Source organism: Prinia subflava, chromosome 4 (genome assembly GCF_021018805.1).
Source record: "Prinia subflava isolate CZ2003 ecotype Zambia chromosome 4, Cam_Psub_1.2, whole genome shotgun sequence".
In the NCBI taxonomy this organism is placed as follows: Eukaryota; Metazoa; Chordata; class Aves; order Passeriformes; family Cisticolidae; genus Prinia; species Prinia subflava.
This window is the reverse complement of record NC_086250.1, coordinates 34,847,455-34,865,347: the sequence shown is the minus strand read 5'-3', so window position 1 is coordinate 34,865,347 and position 17,893 is coordinate 34,847,455. Positions and strand designations below refer to the sequence as shown.

General features: G+C 40.1%; 1 protein-coding gene across 2 annotated transcripts in view; it reads left to right on the top strand.

Annotated features, from left to right (window-relative positions):
• The window catches only part of SYT1 (synaptotagmin 1), a 339,701-nt gene extending 328,452 nt beyond the window's left edge, over positions 1–11,249 (top strand). For both annotated transcript variants that reach the window (XM_063396421.1, XM_063396419.1), the window contains exons 10-11: positions 3,365–3,498; positions 8,154–11,249. In XM_063396421.1, coding sequence (XP_063252491.1) covers positions 3,365–3,498; positions 8,154–8,360 — 341 coding nt within the window. In that variant the 3' untranslated portion in view covers positions 8,361–11,249. The remainder of the gene's footprint in view (positions 1–3,364; positions 3,499–8,153) is intronic.
• The last annotated feature ends 6,644 nt before the right edge of the window (positions 11,250–17,893 follow it).

The following is a 17,893-nucleotide window of genomic DNA, read 5'->3' as shown; positions in this document are numbered from 1 at the left end:
CTGGAATGAGATAACTGTTCAGGGAACATAAAGAGAAAAGCTTATTTTTGTTGGCATTTCCCTTTGTGAGCAGGCTAGGCATTTACCAGGCAATTTCTCATTGCAGGACTGTAATAGCAGTTCATCCTTACTAGTCTCAGTTCTTCAGTGAGACTATTTACATGTTGAAGTATTAGTCAGCCTGACTAATGGGGCCAGCACTGAGGTTATGTTGCAGGTAGAGAGGAGAGACGTTTCCATTAGCACTAAACCTTATTTCACAAAAATCACTGGAGACTGGCACTTCCCAGAGGTTCTGCTTTCTTTAGATTATCTTCCCTTCTTCCAGTAATTGATTCCAAGCAGTTCAGCTTCTGTTATTTAGTGGAAAAGAATCTGTCTTTTTCAGAGATTTATTCATGAAGTCACAAGAAAGTCTGTGCTTAGGTATCAGGTTTTCTGGGTAGAGTGCAAGCAAATAGATTACTGGGGAATTGAGAGAGTTAATATTGTGGATGGAATATGGGAGAATGTAATTGAGGATAGTGCAGTGGTGGAGGAGCTCATGTATGGGACACAGAACAATGAGGAGAGGGGAGAATTAGTTAGGATCAGGATACTTCAAAAACAAGGAAGTGGATATACTATCTAATGAGGATAAACTCAGCCAAAATCTCTAATGGCCCACTTACTTGAGCTGGACACCCTGTTCTGATTTTTGATGTTTATGATGAGTAAACTTATATAATACAAGACTTTCCTGTGAAATAAGAAAAGGAGGAGCATGGTTCAGCTATGTGATAGGTTTCTGTTTGGATTAGCATGACAATTTTACCCTCAGATGAAAGAAAATTGGTTTTATCATGTTACACCCCATTCTGTGCTCCATTTGGCACCTCTGCCACTCAGTTCTGCACTACAGTGGCACCACTGGGTCTTTCCTACTAAACAATTGGCATTTGACTGAGCCTGACTCAACTCCTCAGACTGACAGCCAGAAGAAACTGATCAGGACATGAAAAAGAAACCACAGAAACATCTTGTGGGTCTTGTCCCATGGCTATGAGTTGTCTAGGTCAGGTTTTGCTCTAAACAAGCATAACAACAGAAACCATAAAAAGCCAGTAGAACCAGAAATAATTTAATGTACTCACAGATGTACAAGCATTCACATACATTGATTTCTAGTTTAAAAATATTCTTCTGAAAAATATGGATTTTGTTATCCATATAGGACTATTTCTGCATCCCTTGATAAATCTTACTGTACAATTCCTTAAGGACATGTGAATAATCATCAAACCTGTGTATATGGTCTGTGCAAAGTCACAGGTCAGCAGAGGATTGGCTTATATCACCTGCATTTATTTTAATAAATTATCCCATTCTAATACCCTTAATATATCACTGTGCTGTTTAGTCTCTCAGTCTGGTAACTGAAGTTATATTTTTATAGCATCTTACCTCATTCTCATTTCTTAACACTCTACCACTGACTCATTGACTACTAAACTTTCTCAGTACATATTAGGTATGCCTAAACCATCATTTTGAAGTTAGGGCAATTTTGCATTCTGCATGGAGCCTCGGCAAAAGTGATGAGCTTTTCTCAAGTACCGACTGATGCTGAAGAAGTCCAGATTCACCTCCTTTCCATCTTCAAAACCCTGTGTGCAGTGATGTTGAACTCAGTATTAAAAAAGAAATAGACCTCTGTTGGCTTTTTGCTAGCATTCTGCTCTTCACATGACACTCTTAATTCATAAATTGTGCAGCCACAAGGAACCCTTACAATCCCATCTTGCCTGAAGCGTAAACCTACCTAGATTTAATTTCTGTTTGAACTTTGAGTCTTTTGAGGGAGAAGGAGTCTTAACCCTCTGTAACAGGGAGTTCACCACTGGAGAAGCTACTCCAGCTGTTTCAGTCTTACTACTAAAATATGTGCCTATTCCTAAGTTAAAATTTCTCTAATTCCTTCTCACAACCATTGGATCTTTTTATATTCTTGTCTGCTGTCTTGAATAATCTACTACCAAAATTAGGCTTCTTTCAGAGGAACTGACTCTGATCAAGTGACTCCAGTAGCTTAACTGTGCTGAACACCCAGGACTTCCACAGAAAAGCATATTTTGACTGTAGAAGAGTGCAATTACTCTTCTAAGGATTAATTTCATTGCAGAATCATAAAGCATGGTTTGCTCATATTAAGTGCAGCATTCATTGGTCCTCCTTCTGTCGCCCCAGCCTTTTCTCAGGAGGGAAAGAAGGAGCCCTCTCCTATGATAGTTTGCATTATTCAGGCTCCCTTATTTATGCTGCAGTTGACTCATGTCTGACAGGCGTTTTATATAGCTCCTACCAGCTCACTCAAGGGAAGCTTGCCTCGGTCGACATCACAGTTCAGCTGCCTAAAGCCAAAGAGGTACCTACCCAAATTTTGGTGACAGTACCATACAGGTTGTTGAAAAGTACAAGCATGAGATGCCTCAGATGTTGCTTTGTGGTAAGCCTAAACAGAAAAATAGCTGAACTCAGTGAGGGTACTGCTAATTACCAGCTCCATGGAAGAGTGTTAGTTCACTGTCCAGACAGCCACACGGCTCTTGTTTAAGGACTTGATTAAGGACTCACAGTGCTATTCTTTTAAGCAGGGAAAATTTCCACTGAAATTATTATCAGTGAGATACCTCATCAGCGCTGTAATGTCCAGGAAGGTTTTGCTCACACAAGGAATACCTGATTAGGTACCAAATGAGTTCTGTTCCTTCACCACCAGAAGTCATTTGAAGTGACAATGGTAATTCAAAGGCAATTTGTAATTGATGCCAGCACCATGGCCCCATGGACTCTGGCTGTGTGCAGCACTGAGGCAGAGGGCTTCTGGTGAAGGGACAGAGTCCTTTCCTGCCAGGCAGTCACAGCTCACCAGGGAGGTCAGAGGACAGGAAAGCCACCGAGCAGCACCTGCCCAAGGAGAGATGGGAGTAGTTGCCAGGTGGTTGGAGAGCATCCAGCCATGCCAGCTCTGAACCTGCTGTGTGCATTTGGCAGCACTCATTGGTCGGTCTTGGGAAAACCACGCCTCAAACCATTGCTCAGAAATGCTTGCAGGATGGTTAATAAGCTGTGGAGCAAAGGTGGAATTTGCTCCACCTTCAGGATGTTAAGGAGATAATGCAATAAATACTTTGTACCTTTTCCCATCAGGAATATTTCACAATAGTACAGTTTATCTCTAGTAGAAATTAAGAACTTGTTTAAATACAAGCTGTCAATGTAGTCTGTTGTTTCTTTAATCTACTCTTACATGTATGGGATTAAAATTTGTAGAAAACACACTGAATTCTCCTTCTTAGCTCTACCTCTTCTCTTGAATGCCTAGATCCCTATGTGAAGATCCATCTGATGCAGAATGGTAAGAGGCTGAAGAAGAAAAAGACTACAATTAAAAAGAACACTCTGAATCCCTACTACAACGAGTCTTTCAGCTTTGAAGTACCATTCGAGCAAATTCAGGTAATGTCAAACAGTGTTTTGTCTTTCCTCTGCATTCAATTTCTCAGCCCTTATAAATATTTAACAGGAATCTTGTTAATTATCACATGTGCATGCCTTCATTAGCACCTAGGTGCCAGCCCTGTGCTACATTAGATGAGTGTGACTGCTTCAAGAGGGAAATGATAAAATGTGAAGTACTTAGGAAGCTTTGATTCATCAGTGAGAAATGGATAACTGACATTTTCTGTTAACAGAAGTGGATTTGGGGAAAAAAAAACTACAGGGAGATAGTGAAGGAATGTGCCAGCAAAAAGGTATAGGGATAAAAGAAAAGCCATATATAACATTTTCCCTAAATTACTTAACATAGTAAATCGGCATTATCAGAAAGCACTGCAATTCCCCTTTAAATTGAAACACTTAATTAATACACAGCTTTTATTTCAGTTATTCACTTTGAAAACTTTTTCAGTGATTCCTATGTCTCTTGGAAGAAGGCATTTGAGAATCTCGGGGGTCAGTACTGCAGTACCTGCTCTTTTAATGCCTCAGGAGAGCTCCAGTAGTTGTCCAGAGCTCAGTACCTAAAATTAAGGATCTCAGAAGTCAGCACAGTGAGATGGAAGTCACCCACATTAGCAGTGGGAAATACCAGGATGAAGCATTGTATAATTTTTTTCAGGGACTCGGTTGCCTAACTTTGAGCTACTGGGAGGCAAACCATCTCTTATGAGGGAGAATTAACTTATTTTGATGTTAACTGCCTTCTATCTCAAGAGAGAAGTTTTTTTTAACCACCTCAGGAAGCATTTGGGAAAAGAACTGCATGCTGGCTTCCCCCTGGCCATGGAGCCCCAGGACTGTTCAGCAATACAAAAGCTTTTCTGGGTGGAGCTGAGTGGAGAAAGTGTCCTTTTAGGGGCCTCCCAGTTTAAATGACTGTAATTTAAAACATGTTGTTGTTTAAATTTATGGGGGGTTCCCGGGGGTGGTCCCCTGGGAGACCCCCAGGTCCTTGGGGTCGTGGGTGTTCCCGTGCTGGCAGGCAAAGAGACTTCAGACGCCGGTGGGGTGCTGATGAGGTGAGGGTTTATTCACTGAGGGAGAGGGGAAGGGAAGGGGGGAAGGGGAAGGGGAAGAAGGGAACGTCCAGAGGCCTCCAGGGAAAGGGGGGCAAAGAGGGCGAGACCCCTTGCCTTAGCATTCTTAACACTGAGGTTCAAAGGGGCGCGGTGACATTCTCCAGCCAATGAGGTTACAGATACACGATACTGCAGGGAGGGTACAGACTGGGGATAAACCATACATTTTCCAGGGGTGAGCCAGAGCAAACCATTTCCATAAAATGCAATCCCACAAAAGATCTGGGAATACATCCTTCTATGGATTGTGAGAGAGGTCATGGTAGAAATTAGGTGCCATGCTTTTAAACTTGTAGCTTAAAAGTTTTAATGTGTTGAAATTGCTTGGACAAAACTTGGAGCCCCCTCTTCATTAGGGGGGCTAATTGGTCTACCATTAGACGAGAGCATGGTATGGGTTTTCACAATGTGTATCTTGGGTTTTGTCAGCAACTGGAGAGAAGCCCAGGAGCCAAGGCCTACCCTTCAAGTAAAACTGTGTTTGCGTTTTATTGACTTGGTACTAACAAAGATAATAAAACTAGACCAGGTGAAGCATGGGCACCATGACTTGGATGCATGACTAGTCCATTTAGAATTTCTTCATGTCCTACTGCATGTGCAGGAGTCTGTGGATTCTAGGAATCTAAAAGCAGGAAATCCAGTGGGGGCTAATTTCCCTTGATTGTAATGAAAGAAGGTCAGTGTGCTTGTGAAAGATTTCATAGCAAGGATCAAAGACCCTGAGGCAAAAAGATTCATTGAATCAAGTGGCAGTTTAGGCAATGAGTATCTTGAATTCCAAATAGGGCAGGACTGAGGAGCTGGAATGGTTGCCTCCAAATTACCCTATCAAAGCTTTGGCATGGTTAGGCGCATTTTTGGTACTTGACCATTTTGCGTTCTAATTCTAAGTCATTTTTTGAGGTGGATATAGTTTATTTTTAAAGTATTGTGGTTTAGAGGGTTGTTTGTTTGTTTTGGGTTTGTGGGTTTTTAATAAGTTTATTACAGTTACTTTTTCACTATCTACTTGACTATATAGGCCAAATTTTAAATCTGCACTTACAGACTTTGGTCATTTGCCAATGTATTTTGAGTTAGTTATAAAAGACTATATTTAGAAGTTACTTCATCATGGATACTGAAGTGATTTCATCATTAGAAAAACACATTTTAAATGTTATTTAGACTTATTATGGTAGGAATCGCTGTGACTTACGTGCTGCTCGTATAAAAGTCATTAAGCAAACTTTCACTGTCAAAAAATAATCGTTATACAAGTTTCTTGATTGTTGGAGAATGAAGAGAGGTCATGGAGGGAAAGCAGGTCAATAGCAGTACATCTTTGTCATTTTAAAGGAGCTGAATATTAACATTTTCAACAATTTTACAGTGACTATGGGTTCTGGCTCTTAGGAGAAAGAAATTGATGTCTTCAAGGGTAATGGGGGAACAGCACAGGGAAGTCAAATCCTGCTGCTGCCAGCAGATCAGGCACGTGTTTTGCCACATGCAAAACAGCCTGCCTTTGTAGGCAGCCACGTCTCCAGACCCTCCCAGTCCAAAGGGCTTAATCACACTGTGGAAACTGCTAATCCAAGTGTTTATTAGGAAAGGCAGTGCTTTCTACCAGCACCTCTTGGGCTTTGCCACGCAGCTGCTCCTTTAATATGTGGTACAAAGGCAAAGAGATGCTCACATTTCTCTGTAGGTTTAGTCCAGAGATCATGAGGGGAGAATCATCTCCAAGTTAATTATCTGAGCTGGCTGTTCTTACATCTTTGTAGAGCAAGGAAAAGGGTCCTTCATTTACAGTGCTCATTTTTGTCTTATTACTAACATTAAAAAAAAAAAATCCAGTAATAACTATCTCCAAGCTTCTAGGTATAGCAGGCGAGCTTTTTTTTTTTTTTTTTTTTTTTTTTTTTTTTTTTTTTTTTTTTTTTTTTGTAGTGAAAAAAAATAGTCTCATGCTTACTTTTTATATCTGAGTGTACCATGCATCTAAAACATAAGTGTCCATTTGGGGAGGTACCATTAAAGTGAGCATATTGCAAACAGCAACACTGAAATGTAATTCTGGCACATAGAAATACTTCCTTCAGAATATTGGCTTTTATCGTGAGTGCTCTGGTGAGGGGAAATCTTGAGTTTGATGTATACTTTTGTCATCAGCAACTATGTAAATACTTCAGTGCCTGTTGGAACCATCTCTTTCTCGGGCTTAGTGAACTGTACAATCCTGTAAGGAAATGGACTTTATAAAATAAATATCATGACCCTGGTCTTGCTACTTTTAAAAGATAATCCTATTACAAGCCCTGAAATTAATTATTCAAGCTAGAGATTGTAGATGTATTTAAAGCCTTAAATTTAAAAACCTAATTCTAGAGAATAGAAGATTTTTCTGGAAATGTATTTCAGGGCATTTCTTCCTTCTATTCAGGAAGCTGACACTGGAATCAGGGAAAGAACTGTATGTTCATTGTTAACTATAAAGGAGAAGTGTTACAATTTAGTAAAACCAGCCAGAGACTATGAAAGTCTTAGGTGCTGCTTTTTAGGAGTCTAGGGGAAGTCTTAGGGGAAGAACACCACTCCACTGAAGGAATAGCTGTTTATGCTCTTTTGGCAAATATTAAAGACCTGAAAGAGAGGAATTGTGTGTATGTGCACACATACAAACAAACATAAATGCCTGGCTCAAACACCTCCCAGTGTGCCCCAGCCTAAATGGATGGAAAATTGGCTATGAGCTGTGACAGATGGGCTCACACAGACCATGTGGGACTTGTTTAACCCTGTTTGCCAGAGGTCACCATTCCTATAGAAGTGGCACTCCAGCATCAGGTCCCTCACAGGCCGTGCCGGTGTGTCAGAGCCCCGAGACACCAGGGGTTCATACATCCATTCCAACTCCCTTAAGCAGCCAGCCTGCTTTCTAGAATTCTCCGTAAATACACAGAATGTACACAGCATACACTCATGCTTGTATGTGTGTGCACTTGTGCACACACAGGAGAGAGGAGAACACACGTGTGTGTGTATGTATATAGTAACCATAAGGGCTGTCTTCTGAATTTATCTAAAAATACCTGATTAGCATACTGGCTGGATGGGTAAGAGTTGATAAGAAGTAGAAAAGCAACTAACAGAAGGGAGTGCAGCATTGCAAACATAGAGCAATTTCTGAATTTTAGTTGTTAACTTATATACTAAAAAAATAAGGGTATGTAAAATTGCACAGCTTTTGAATTAACTTACTTGTAAGTTGTTAATCTGTTGAAGGAAAAACAATCAACCTCGATTTCCATATGAAGCTATTCAATGCAAAGTGGCAAGTTTCAAGGTAACGGGGAGGTTGTAAACCTGATTTTATTTGGAAAGCTCACAAGAAGCAAAAAAAAAAGTTTGAATTTGCTCTCATCTACTCCAGCTGTCTCTCACTTCCCCCTTCATGACTTCTCCATGGCTGGCTGTCCCCGCATTCATCTCTGGCAACCTCCCCCTTGCTGTCACGCTCACCACTCTCTCTGTGTCTCGTTACAGAAAGTGCAAATTGTTGTGACTGTTTTGGACTATGACAAGATTGGCAAGAACGATGCCATCGGGAAGGTCTTTGTGGGCTACAACAGCACCGGCGCGGAGCTGCGGCACTGGTCAGACATGCTGGCCAACCCCCGGCGGCCCATCGCACAGTGGCACACCCTACAGCCCGAGGAGGAGGTGGATGCCATGCTGGCAGTCAAGAAGTAAATTAAGTTAAGTTAAATTAAATTATGAAGAAGAAAAAGACGAAGAAGAAGCCTTTCTGCATTTGCCCACATAGTGCTCTTTAGCCAGTATCTGTAAATACCTCAGTAATATGGGTCCTTTCATTTCCAGCCATGTGTTCCTGACACAGATCAGTTGTACTTTAAAATTCCCATTTTAATTTGCACAAATTTAAATGTAGAGAGCCTTTTAAAGGCGCTTCATTTCACCACTGCCCGCCCCAGATCTACTCTTCTTTTAAGCAATATGATGTGTAGATAGAGCATGACAGAAATTATTTATTGTATCACACAGTTGTATATATACACCAGTATGCTGAGAATTTATTTCTAGTTTGTGTATTTGTATGTTGTAAGCGTTTCCTAATCTGTGTATATCTAGATGTTTTTAATAAGATGTTCTATTTTAAATTATGTAAATTGACTGAGATGTAGGAGAGCCGATATTATATTATAGGGTAACTATTGTACCGTCTGCATTCCAGAAAAAAAAATATCCAACTTGTAAGGCACTAGTAGTGTTACACTGACATCTTAAAGGACAACTTAAATCTGAGCTTTCAACTGGACCATCCTAATAACACACTTCATGTCCACAGTGAATCTTGGAGGGGCAAATCCAATTGGGTAGACTTCTTTCGCAGGCAACTTAGCATGATCTGAGTAGTTCCATGGCTGACCTCATGGAAATGTAGCCAGAAGCCAGGATGTAATTTTTTTGTATATATTCCAAAGCAAACACATAATGACTGAAATGGCTTTAGATTGAAAGTTGAGGAAGCAGTTCCACAGGAGGCAACAATTTCATCTAACATACGAAGACAGACCACTGCCGAAGTTGTGCGGGGAGGGGGAAGAGGGAGATGCAGCAGTAGTAAAATGCTGCCATGAAAACAAGAGTAGCTCTCCATTATCACCTTTATACAAAATTTGCATACTGTGAATTCCATCCACAATTTCACATTATAATGAGTTTGCACATTAGACTTTGTAACAAAATATTTTATGATACTAACTCAGATTAGAAGGAATGCAGAATATTTTTTAGACACAGCCGTGTGAGTTTATTATACAAAATAGTTTCATGGTAAACGGACAGTATTGTAATCCCATCAGAAGATGACAAAATTTAGCCATAGTTCTAAATGCACTTCAAAGTAAGCCAAAAGAGAACAGCTAGTGACCTTTTATATACTATTTATACTTAAGTTTTAATTTGTCCTTTAAAAAAAAAAGTGAAAACAAAGAACAAGTTCTAGAAAACTGAAGCAACCTCTTCTGTATACTAGATGCTCGTTTCAGGAGGAGTTTTTAAATGTTTTAAATGTTATTATGTAGTAAATGGCACTATTATGAAGCTATTAGTCATTCCATAAGAGTCTTGAAAGACTGCTCTGTGTATCACTGTGACTGCCGTGTGTGCTTAGAAATGTAGTTTTCTCAGTGGATAGCAATCAATTTATTCCGTAGTGATATTGTACTGATACTGCCATTCCCTTCTACTGCACTGCCGAAGGAACGCATAGCACAAGCAGTTCCAGTTGTTACGGACCAATGTAGAACTGGAGAGCTATGCAGGGGACAAGGATGCTCTAGTGAGTGGGTTGACCACGCAGCATTTTGTCAAGCCCTGTGCAATACTCTACGTTTCCAAGCGCCCTCGCCCCTGCTGCTTTCCCGTAGAGCCATCTTGCCGCTCCCAGCATGGCACCTCCGCTGTTCCATCTCATCCATCATTCAGGGCAGCACTTCTAGCTCATGTACCGTCCTTGGAGGCCCCTCGCTTACCTTTCCAAGCTGTGAATATATTTATAATGCTTTGAAGAGTTCATTATTTTCAGCAATGCAAACTACCCTAGAAATGTGGAAATGCTATTGCTTTTGGAGGGAGGCATGAGAATTAACCATTAATGTTCTTATCAGTCTTCTCTGTCTAACAAAGATGAATGTAATTGGAGAACTGTGCACTGCAAACTAAATTCCACAGCCTCCCTCAAGGCTCTGCTTCTGGGAGAGGTGTGACAGTCTCAGAGGTCAGTGCAGGGATGGCCAAGCACCCCTGCTTTCAGTACTTTGAGGGTAAAAGCAGCAGCAAAGTACTGGGAGGGGAATAAAAGCCTGTATCTCTCCCCACCTCCAAAAGTGAGAATAGCAAGATCCATTTTCTTTCCTTTTTACATGAAACACAGAAAAAACACAAGTGAGACATTTTCTGATACAGGCACTTACATGCAAAGCATCAAGCTGGAATATTTTAAAATCTTATCCTTAAGGACCAAACCCCACCAAAGAGAAGAAGTAGACAGTCAGCTTCCCAGCCTAAGAGCTTCATGGTCTCCAGCTTTCAGTAATTCATTCAGGATAGCTGCAGGTTCAAAGTGCCAGGGCTGACTTATTGTGTTATGGTATTCTTAATGCTTTCTCTTCCTACACTGCCAGACTGAACGTCACCCTAGAACTGGTTTGTAAGGTACAAAGATTCTCAGAGACTGAACCTGCCATGTGACCAAGATGACATTTTTCATCCTCAAAGAAGCCACGTGTACCTTTCTGACAAAGCTGTGTGAAGTATTAGAATCTGATGCTGTAGAAAGATCCTAGTTGCCTTTGTGTATATTTACTGCCTGCTTGAGTGTTTCTCTGTGTGGGTTTTCTCTGTATCTTGTAGAAATGTTTGGGGTGTTTTATCCTGCCATATCGCTCGTGGCCCGCGAGCTGACAACCTTAGCCGTATTTTACCTTCATTTTTGACGAGGTGGTTTATATTTTGTTTCACTTTGTGTAGTGACTCCCCACAGTAGAGTTTTCCAATTGTCGTTAAAATAACATACATATTACACAGATATTCAATAAAAATGTTTTATTTCCTGTTGATGTTCTGGCATTTCTCTTTTGATCTAAAATTTTGAAAAGACGTTTCACTCCAGGACTTTCACACAATCACATACTTTGAAGTGTCACAAGTGAAATAGCACAGCACGTTTTGAGGGGCTGTGAAAAGCTGCTTTCATCAGTAAGACAGTCACAGCCAGCAGCGCTACAGTAGATGAGTTCTTCACCTCTGTTGCAGATGAAGCACTATTACCTTGTTTACCCAGGAGCCTGATTATTTGCCTCAAAAACCATCATCCTCTATCAAAACATGACCATGACAAAAACTCCCAAGTAGTTGCCTACACATCAGTATTCTCGCAGACAATTGTGCTAAAGCTGTGGTTAAGTTTTTATTTGGAGAGAGATGGTATATTTTAACCTACATCCAAGTGATACTTCTAAGATGACCATAGAATTAAACCTGTTGTAGATTAAAGAGCATTAAATAAGTGCTTAAACTATGGGGGATAGGGGCAGCAGGGAGGAGGTATTACAGGTTCTATATGCACCAGTCTTTTTTACAGCTCTTAAGAATACCAAGAAGACATGTTTGTCAATCCAAACCAGTTCTTTCAACAGAGTAATCAGTTAAAGTCAGTCATTACAACTAATTAAGGAAAAATCTTTCATATAATAGCTATTATACTAAGTGGGGAAAGCAGCAAAAATTACCAATTTTATTCAGCTCATTTAACCCCTAATCAACTGTCAAGAAAAACATTCTTCCCAACTGTCAGACTGTTACCAAAGCAAAGTATCTGTCGCTCCCTCACTTCTCACATCATGAGTCAATGAAAGTTAATTGTCTGTTAGTTATGCAAAGCAAAAATTAAAACAGTTTATTTTTGATTGTTCTAACAGCCCTGTTTTATTTATTTATGCTTTAACATTTCCACTCCAGGCTGCCAGTTCAGTTTTATGCATACTGGCCTACTTTTCAGAACGTGAACCTACCAAATGCACAGCCAGCCCCAATTTTCAGTATCTGTTCAAGCACTATTGCTCATTCAGGCATTGAAGAAAGTATGAAAAAGGAGTTCTCTTGACATACTACCATAATTTTTAAGCAGCCTTCATAACCTTTCCCTTATGTGCATCAAATCTTTATCTTCAATACAGAGAATACTTTTAATATTGCATCAAAAAGTAGTTCCAAAAGCACATGACAACTGGAACAGAGGACACTAACTCTATGTACTTCTTTGTGACCAATACCTGCAGCAATACTTTCAGACATGAGCCATACAAAGAGATGTACGTCAAGATTATGCTGTATTCAAGATAAAAAAAAAGAAAGTTCTACAAACTAAGATGTCCTTCATGGAGCTTATAAAGAGGCCAAATAAATTGGGGGAGTGAAGATAGCTCTTCCATGCTTCTGGGGTGAAGGTGCAGGGTACAGCAAGGACAGTCTTTTTTTCTGTGCATGCACTGTGCGATAACATGCTGAGATATTGAACAGCCATTTAGCCAAAAAAAATACACCTACCTTACCAAATGAAGAGTTTCATCTTCTGACAGAACCAATCTCATCAGTTTGACAGCTCACATTTAATTTCAGATCTTTGTACACTGTCTTATTATTTACAACAAAGACAGCACAGTAGGCAATGATGCCCTGATGTTATAGCACCAAATGGAGCTGACACCAGTTTTGCTTGTAAAAAAAAGACCAATGCACAAAAGTGGCAAAATATTCTCTGCTCTCCTAATCAAGATTATCCCACAGTCCTGCACATAGGTTTGCTTGCATTCCCCCTGAGGCCAGGGGATGTTCTTTTATCCATTATGTTCACAAACACTAGCCTAGAAGGTTTCATGGCTTTCCTAAGGAGCAGCAGCGCCCACTGGCACCAAGAATTTGTTCAGACACCATGACATGGATCTGTCATTGAAGAGTTCCAGATTGAGTTTAGGCTATATTTGTCTTCTCCCTTGGACCATTCATCACAAGGAGGAGGATTCCTGGCTGTTAATCCTGATTGAAAGCCTGACAGGTTGGAACCCAGAATGCAACACTAAAGTCAATTGTTTCACACTCAGAAACATTCTCATCCACTTGTTCTGGTGAAAGAGAAACTGAGCATCAGTAACTTGCATCCTGCTCAAAATGGCTTTATTCTTCATGAAACTCCTCAAGATGTTTTTTTTTTCTTTTCATGCCATCCTTTTTCTTTTTCCTGTAACAGTCAGACTCAAAGTAGCTTTTATACATTTCTTCATTCAAATACAAGATTGCCTCTATGATTTAATTCAGTTTTAAGAATTCTAAAACCAACTCTCCAAAATACACAATAAATGGCTAAGTTGTTTATTGGCTTTAACTCCCTGCTTCATCAAACTTCTTAGTTCCACTTACTCCTCTCCAGCCGTACACCATGATCTGACACTGATCTATGGGTAAAAGCTCTGATGGAAGAAGACCTTCAAAGAAATTGAGTAATCACAGTGACTCACAGAGTCCTTTTCATGGGTTAAATGAAGATTAAATGGTCAAATTTCAACACAGTGTATGATTAAGGGTGAGGTGCTAAAGAGGTCCATTGTTGCAGATGAACATTTATTAATGATCTAGAAAACACACAAATGAGTTGGCAAAATTTACCTGTGGTGTAAAATTGTTTCAGCTGGAACAAATCTAAATTATGAGGCCATCTCTGATTTCATATATTGAGAACCAAGCAGCAAGACAGACATTTCAATTCAAATGCTACTGATCATCCAAATACTTTGGAGAAATTTTTGAACAGTAGTACCAAAAAATGTCTCTAAAGGTGATCTCAAATGAGAAGGCAAGAGAGCTAGTCGAGCCACTAAAACAAATTAAAGCAGAACCTCTTTTTCTGTACAAGAGTTACTTCCAGAAAAATAGATTTGGCTTCTCAGTAATCTCTAAGAAGGTAATGAAAGCTTCTGATGAACTGGGAGTACAAAAAGGATGTTCAAATTGCAAACCTCATATACATATTTAACCTTCATATATGTTATCTGGAAGATGTTTATTTATGGACATATGTCACACATGGACAGAACATGCTCTGCGTCCCAGCACAGCACTTTGTATGGATGCCAGGATGTTTCCTGGCTTCAGTGTGGGACTGCTGCCACTGAGACATCACACCCTGCATGCAAATGTCTCAAAGTGCTTTTCAAAGATCAGACTGAACTTTGGAAAATACCTATTGAAAGACTGGAAAATACAGTCCCACTAAGAGCTGTTGTATTGTCTGGTGTAGAGTAAAAAGGTTTCCACAGCAGCTGAATCGGGTAAGTCTTTGTAGTTGAAACACAGGGTATAAAAAAGGATTTGAGGGAGTCCTTGGCAGAAAGAAATTCTGAAAAGTAAATCTAAAAAGATCCAGTCTCGAGGGAAACAAAGACATTTGTGGAGACAATATAAGTGAACAGTAAAAAAAAAAAAAAAGAAAAGAAAAGGTAGGCAGGTGAGTAAAAATGTATCCTAGCTATCCAGAGTTCTGCTATACCACAGAAAAAGTAGCTACAGATTTGTACCAGAGCGAAGATGAGTCCTGCCTAAGTCACATAGAGCCTTCTCTTAGAGCCTTCCAAGTCTCCAGGATAGAAACCTGACAAGATGCAGGTTATCGCTGTTGTTTGCTCCTTGCTTCTGAAAAGAGCATTTTCCCTAACACAAAGAATTAGCTTTCCCACTCCAGCCAGTCATGAGGAGAAGTGGTTAATGCTCTCACTCCCTGGATTTAACACAAACAAATAGCTGCCTGAAAGGTTTGAGCACCATGACCATAATTAAATCTGCAGTAATTAGTAATGCAATGACAGCAAGCAAGAAAGCAGGCATGCTTCTCCAATTGGCGTTTCTTGAAGTACAGATAACACAGAGAAAAAAACTGGCAAAAATACAGAAAGAAAAACAATTCACTTGCAGATCAGGGGACCAAATCGCTCTCTTGCCATATAGCCCCAATCCACAAGGTCTTACATGTTTTTGTCTTTCCCCATGTCACTGTTCTGTCAATAGAACCACAAGATGTCTTCTTACTGATCTTCTGATCCCATGTTTGCTATTATGTTGTATTTACTGTGTCCCTGAATCCAGCTGAGTACAAGCTGTTCCCTTCTTGACTGTTATCGATGCTTCCTTTGCTGCACTTTTGGCTAGCCAACTTTCTAAAGTTTATTCAACTACTTTGCAAAAACTCGTAACAATCTCTTAGGAAAAACACTGAGTTGCAAAAGCCTTTGCAACCAGTTAATACTTGTTTCAGAATATAAACTACAAAGATGCTACAGTGTTTGATTCACTTTCCACAGATAAAACCCACATTCTGTACCTATGTCACGTTCTGTACCTATGTCACGTAGAATATACTTCTTTCTTTATCATACTCTGCAACTTATTAGCAATGGAGAGTCACACCTGTACTCCACAGAAGTGTAGTAGCACTTTTAATGGAGAAGAAATGTGATGGACTGGGTGAAACACAGGGCTTTTTTTTTTCCCTGCACCAGAAATGATAAATCAGTTCCAACCATGTCTTGCATCATCAGTTTCCACCACAACTTTCATCATCCCAAGTGCCTTCACAAAACCTCCTGTAACCTTTTCCCTAAGAGAGGGAGAACACTCTCCGTGCCTGGCACCATAACAGAAATCCACTGGATTTTAACTCAGGCAGCTGAACAATCACTATGGGCTGCACATGAGTCTCACCAGTCTCGTCCCAGCCTTTTTTGAAGTTAGCAGTGCTAATACTTCTCTGATTACATACTAAGAGGACTGCCCCTGCCAACAACCTGACTTAGGCTGGTTTGACTCACATTCTCTTTTCAAGAGGAGCAAACTTTTGTTGAGACCACTATCCCACACCCACTCTCAGTTATCTTAAAGAAAAATTTACATTTTAATGTCTACAGAATAGACAGCAAACATTAAGCAGAATGTCAATACAGGTGACACAGAAGTCAACTTCACTACAATCTAGATTTTTAAATGCATTAAAAGAATAAGCAACTTAAAAGCATTATCAGGCAACTCCTTCATTCTCCTGCCAGCCTGGATAAGGCTTCACTCTTTTTTATGCATATGCATTCATTATCTCCTGGGTGACAGCTTCATAAATCCTCTCACACTCCTGATATGTTCAAGGATAGATGAGGAGCTCCTTCATGACAAAATATTTCACATCCCCACACAATGACACAGGGTGTTCCTTGACTAGCAGCTGCTAAACACAGGTATGCACTGGCACTCTGTATTCCCCAGCACCTGATGTTGGCTCTCCTCCATGGGTAAGCAGTACTACACCATTCCTTGATGAGTGCACTGCATGGCACATACCACATTCCTCTTTCCTTTATACCCACACTGTATTGTGGTATTGTACAAGGTATTGTACTGTTGCCTTGTTCACTTTTCCTAGGGTTTGTAGCACACACACTTCTGGGCCACAATCTGGGCATCTGAGAATTGCTACACTGCAAATGTCATTTAAATTCTGAAGCCATAGCAAAGGCCTTAAAGATCCATAGCTTTTAATACTGCAAATCTGAAATTATCATTGACATAATTTGATAAACAAATATATTATCATCAGTCCAATCATCTTACTCAAAAGCATCTGGATCTTCATTTCCTTAAACATTGCTATACTAGTCCTTAATTTAAAAAAAAAAAAAAAAAAAAAGAGAGAGAGAGATATTAATGCCATTCCCTGCTCATCTCATTAACAATATGTTTCCCACATAGTAGAACAGCCACTTACTGTGACATGTCTAGCAGAGCTAGGTAATTTTCAAAATCCTGCAAGAATTGTATTCTTTTCATCTGAAGTACTTCGAACATAATGAAAACATTTTATCCTGTTAATTATCTAAAACAGTTATCCATGGAGTGAATTTGGTCTTATTAGCAGCAACATGGTCTCTTCCTTGTCACGCAATATGATTCAACATGTCTGGTAACACAGCCACAGGTTACTTATCAAGGGGGGAAAAAAATCCTGCATTGGAAATTACTGATCTGGATAATATCACAAAATAACTGACTCATAACACCTGGCTCCCAGAGGTTGCCTGGAGAATACTGTTCAGACTTGGCTCAAAGAGTAATAAGAGAAATCAAGGACTTTGTAAGGAGCAGTGAGCTATTTCCTTAGTTTGCAGGCAATTTTCCCATGTTTAAAAAGTACAGTGTGTAACAAAGACATATAGTCACATCCTCCCCTTCACTGGACTTTGCACGATGAAAAAAGGAAGGTCCTGATGATGAGAAGCTGACTTCAGCTTGTACAGAACTGGATTTTACATCAGCCCCTTCCTCCCCACTTGGTCTAAAAGGCATTCAAGGCAGAAAGGTCAGAAGTTTACTGGTAAATGTAACAGAAGCCAGAGTATCTGTATTGTAAGGATGTCCAGCATCCTGCCCCCTAAACTGAAGAGTGACAGATTCGATGGATGAACAGTTAGGTGGATGAGGAATTGGTTGGATGGTCACATCCAGAGAGCGGTGGCCAGCAGCCCAATATCCAAATGGAGATCAGTGACAAGGGGTGTCCCTCAGGGGTCTGCACTGGGGCCAGTACAGGTTAATATCTTCATTAATGACAGAGACAGTGGGATCGAGTGCACCCTCAGCAGGTTGGCAGAGAACACCAAGCTGAG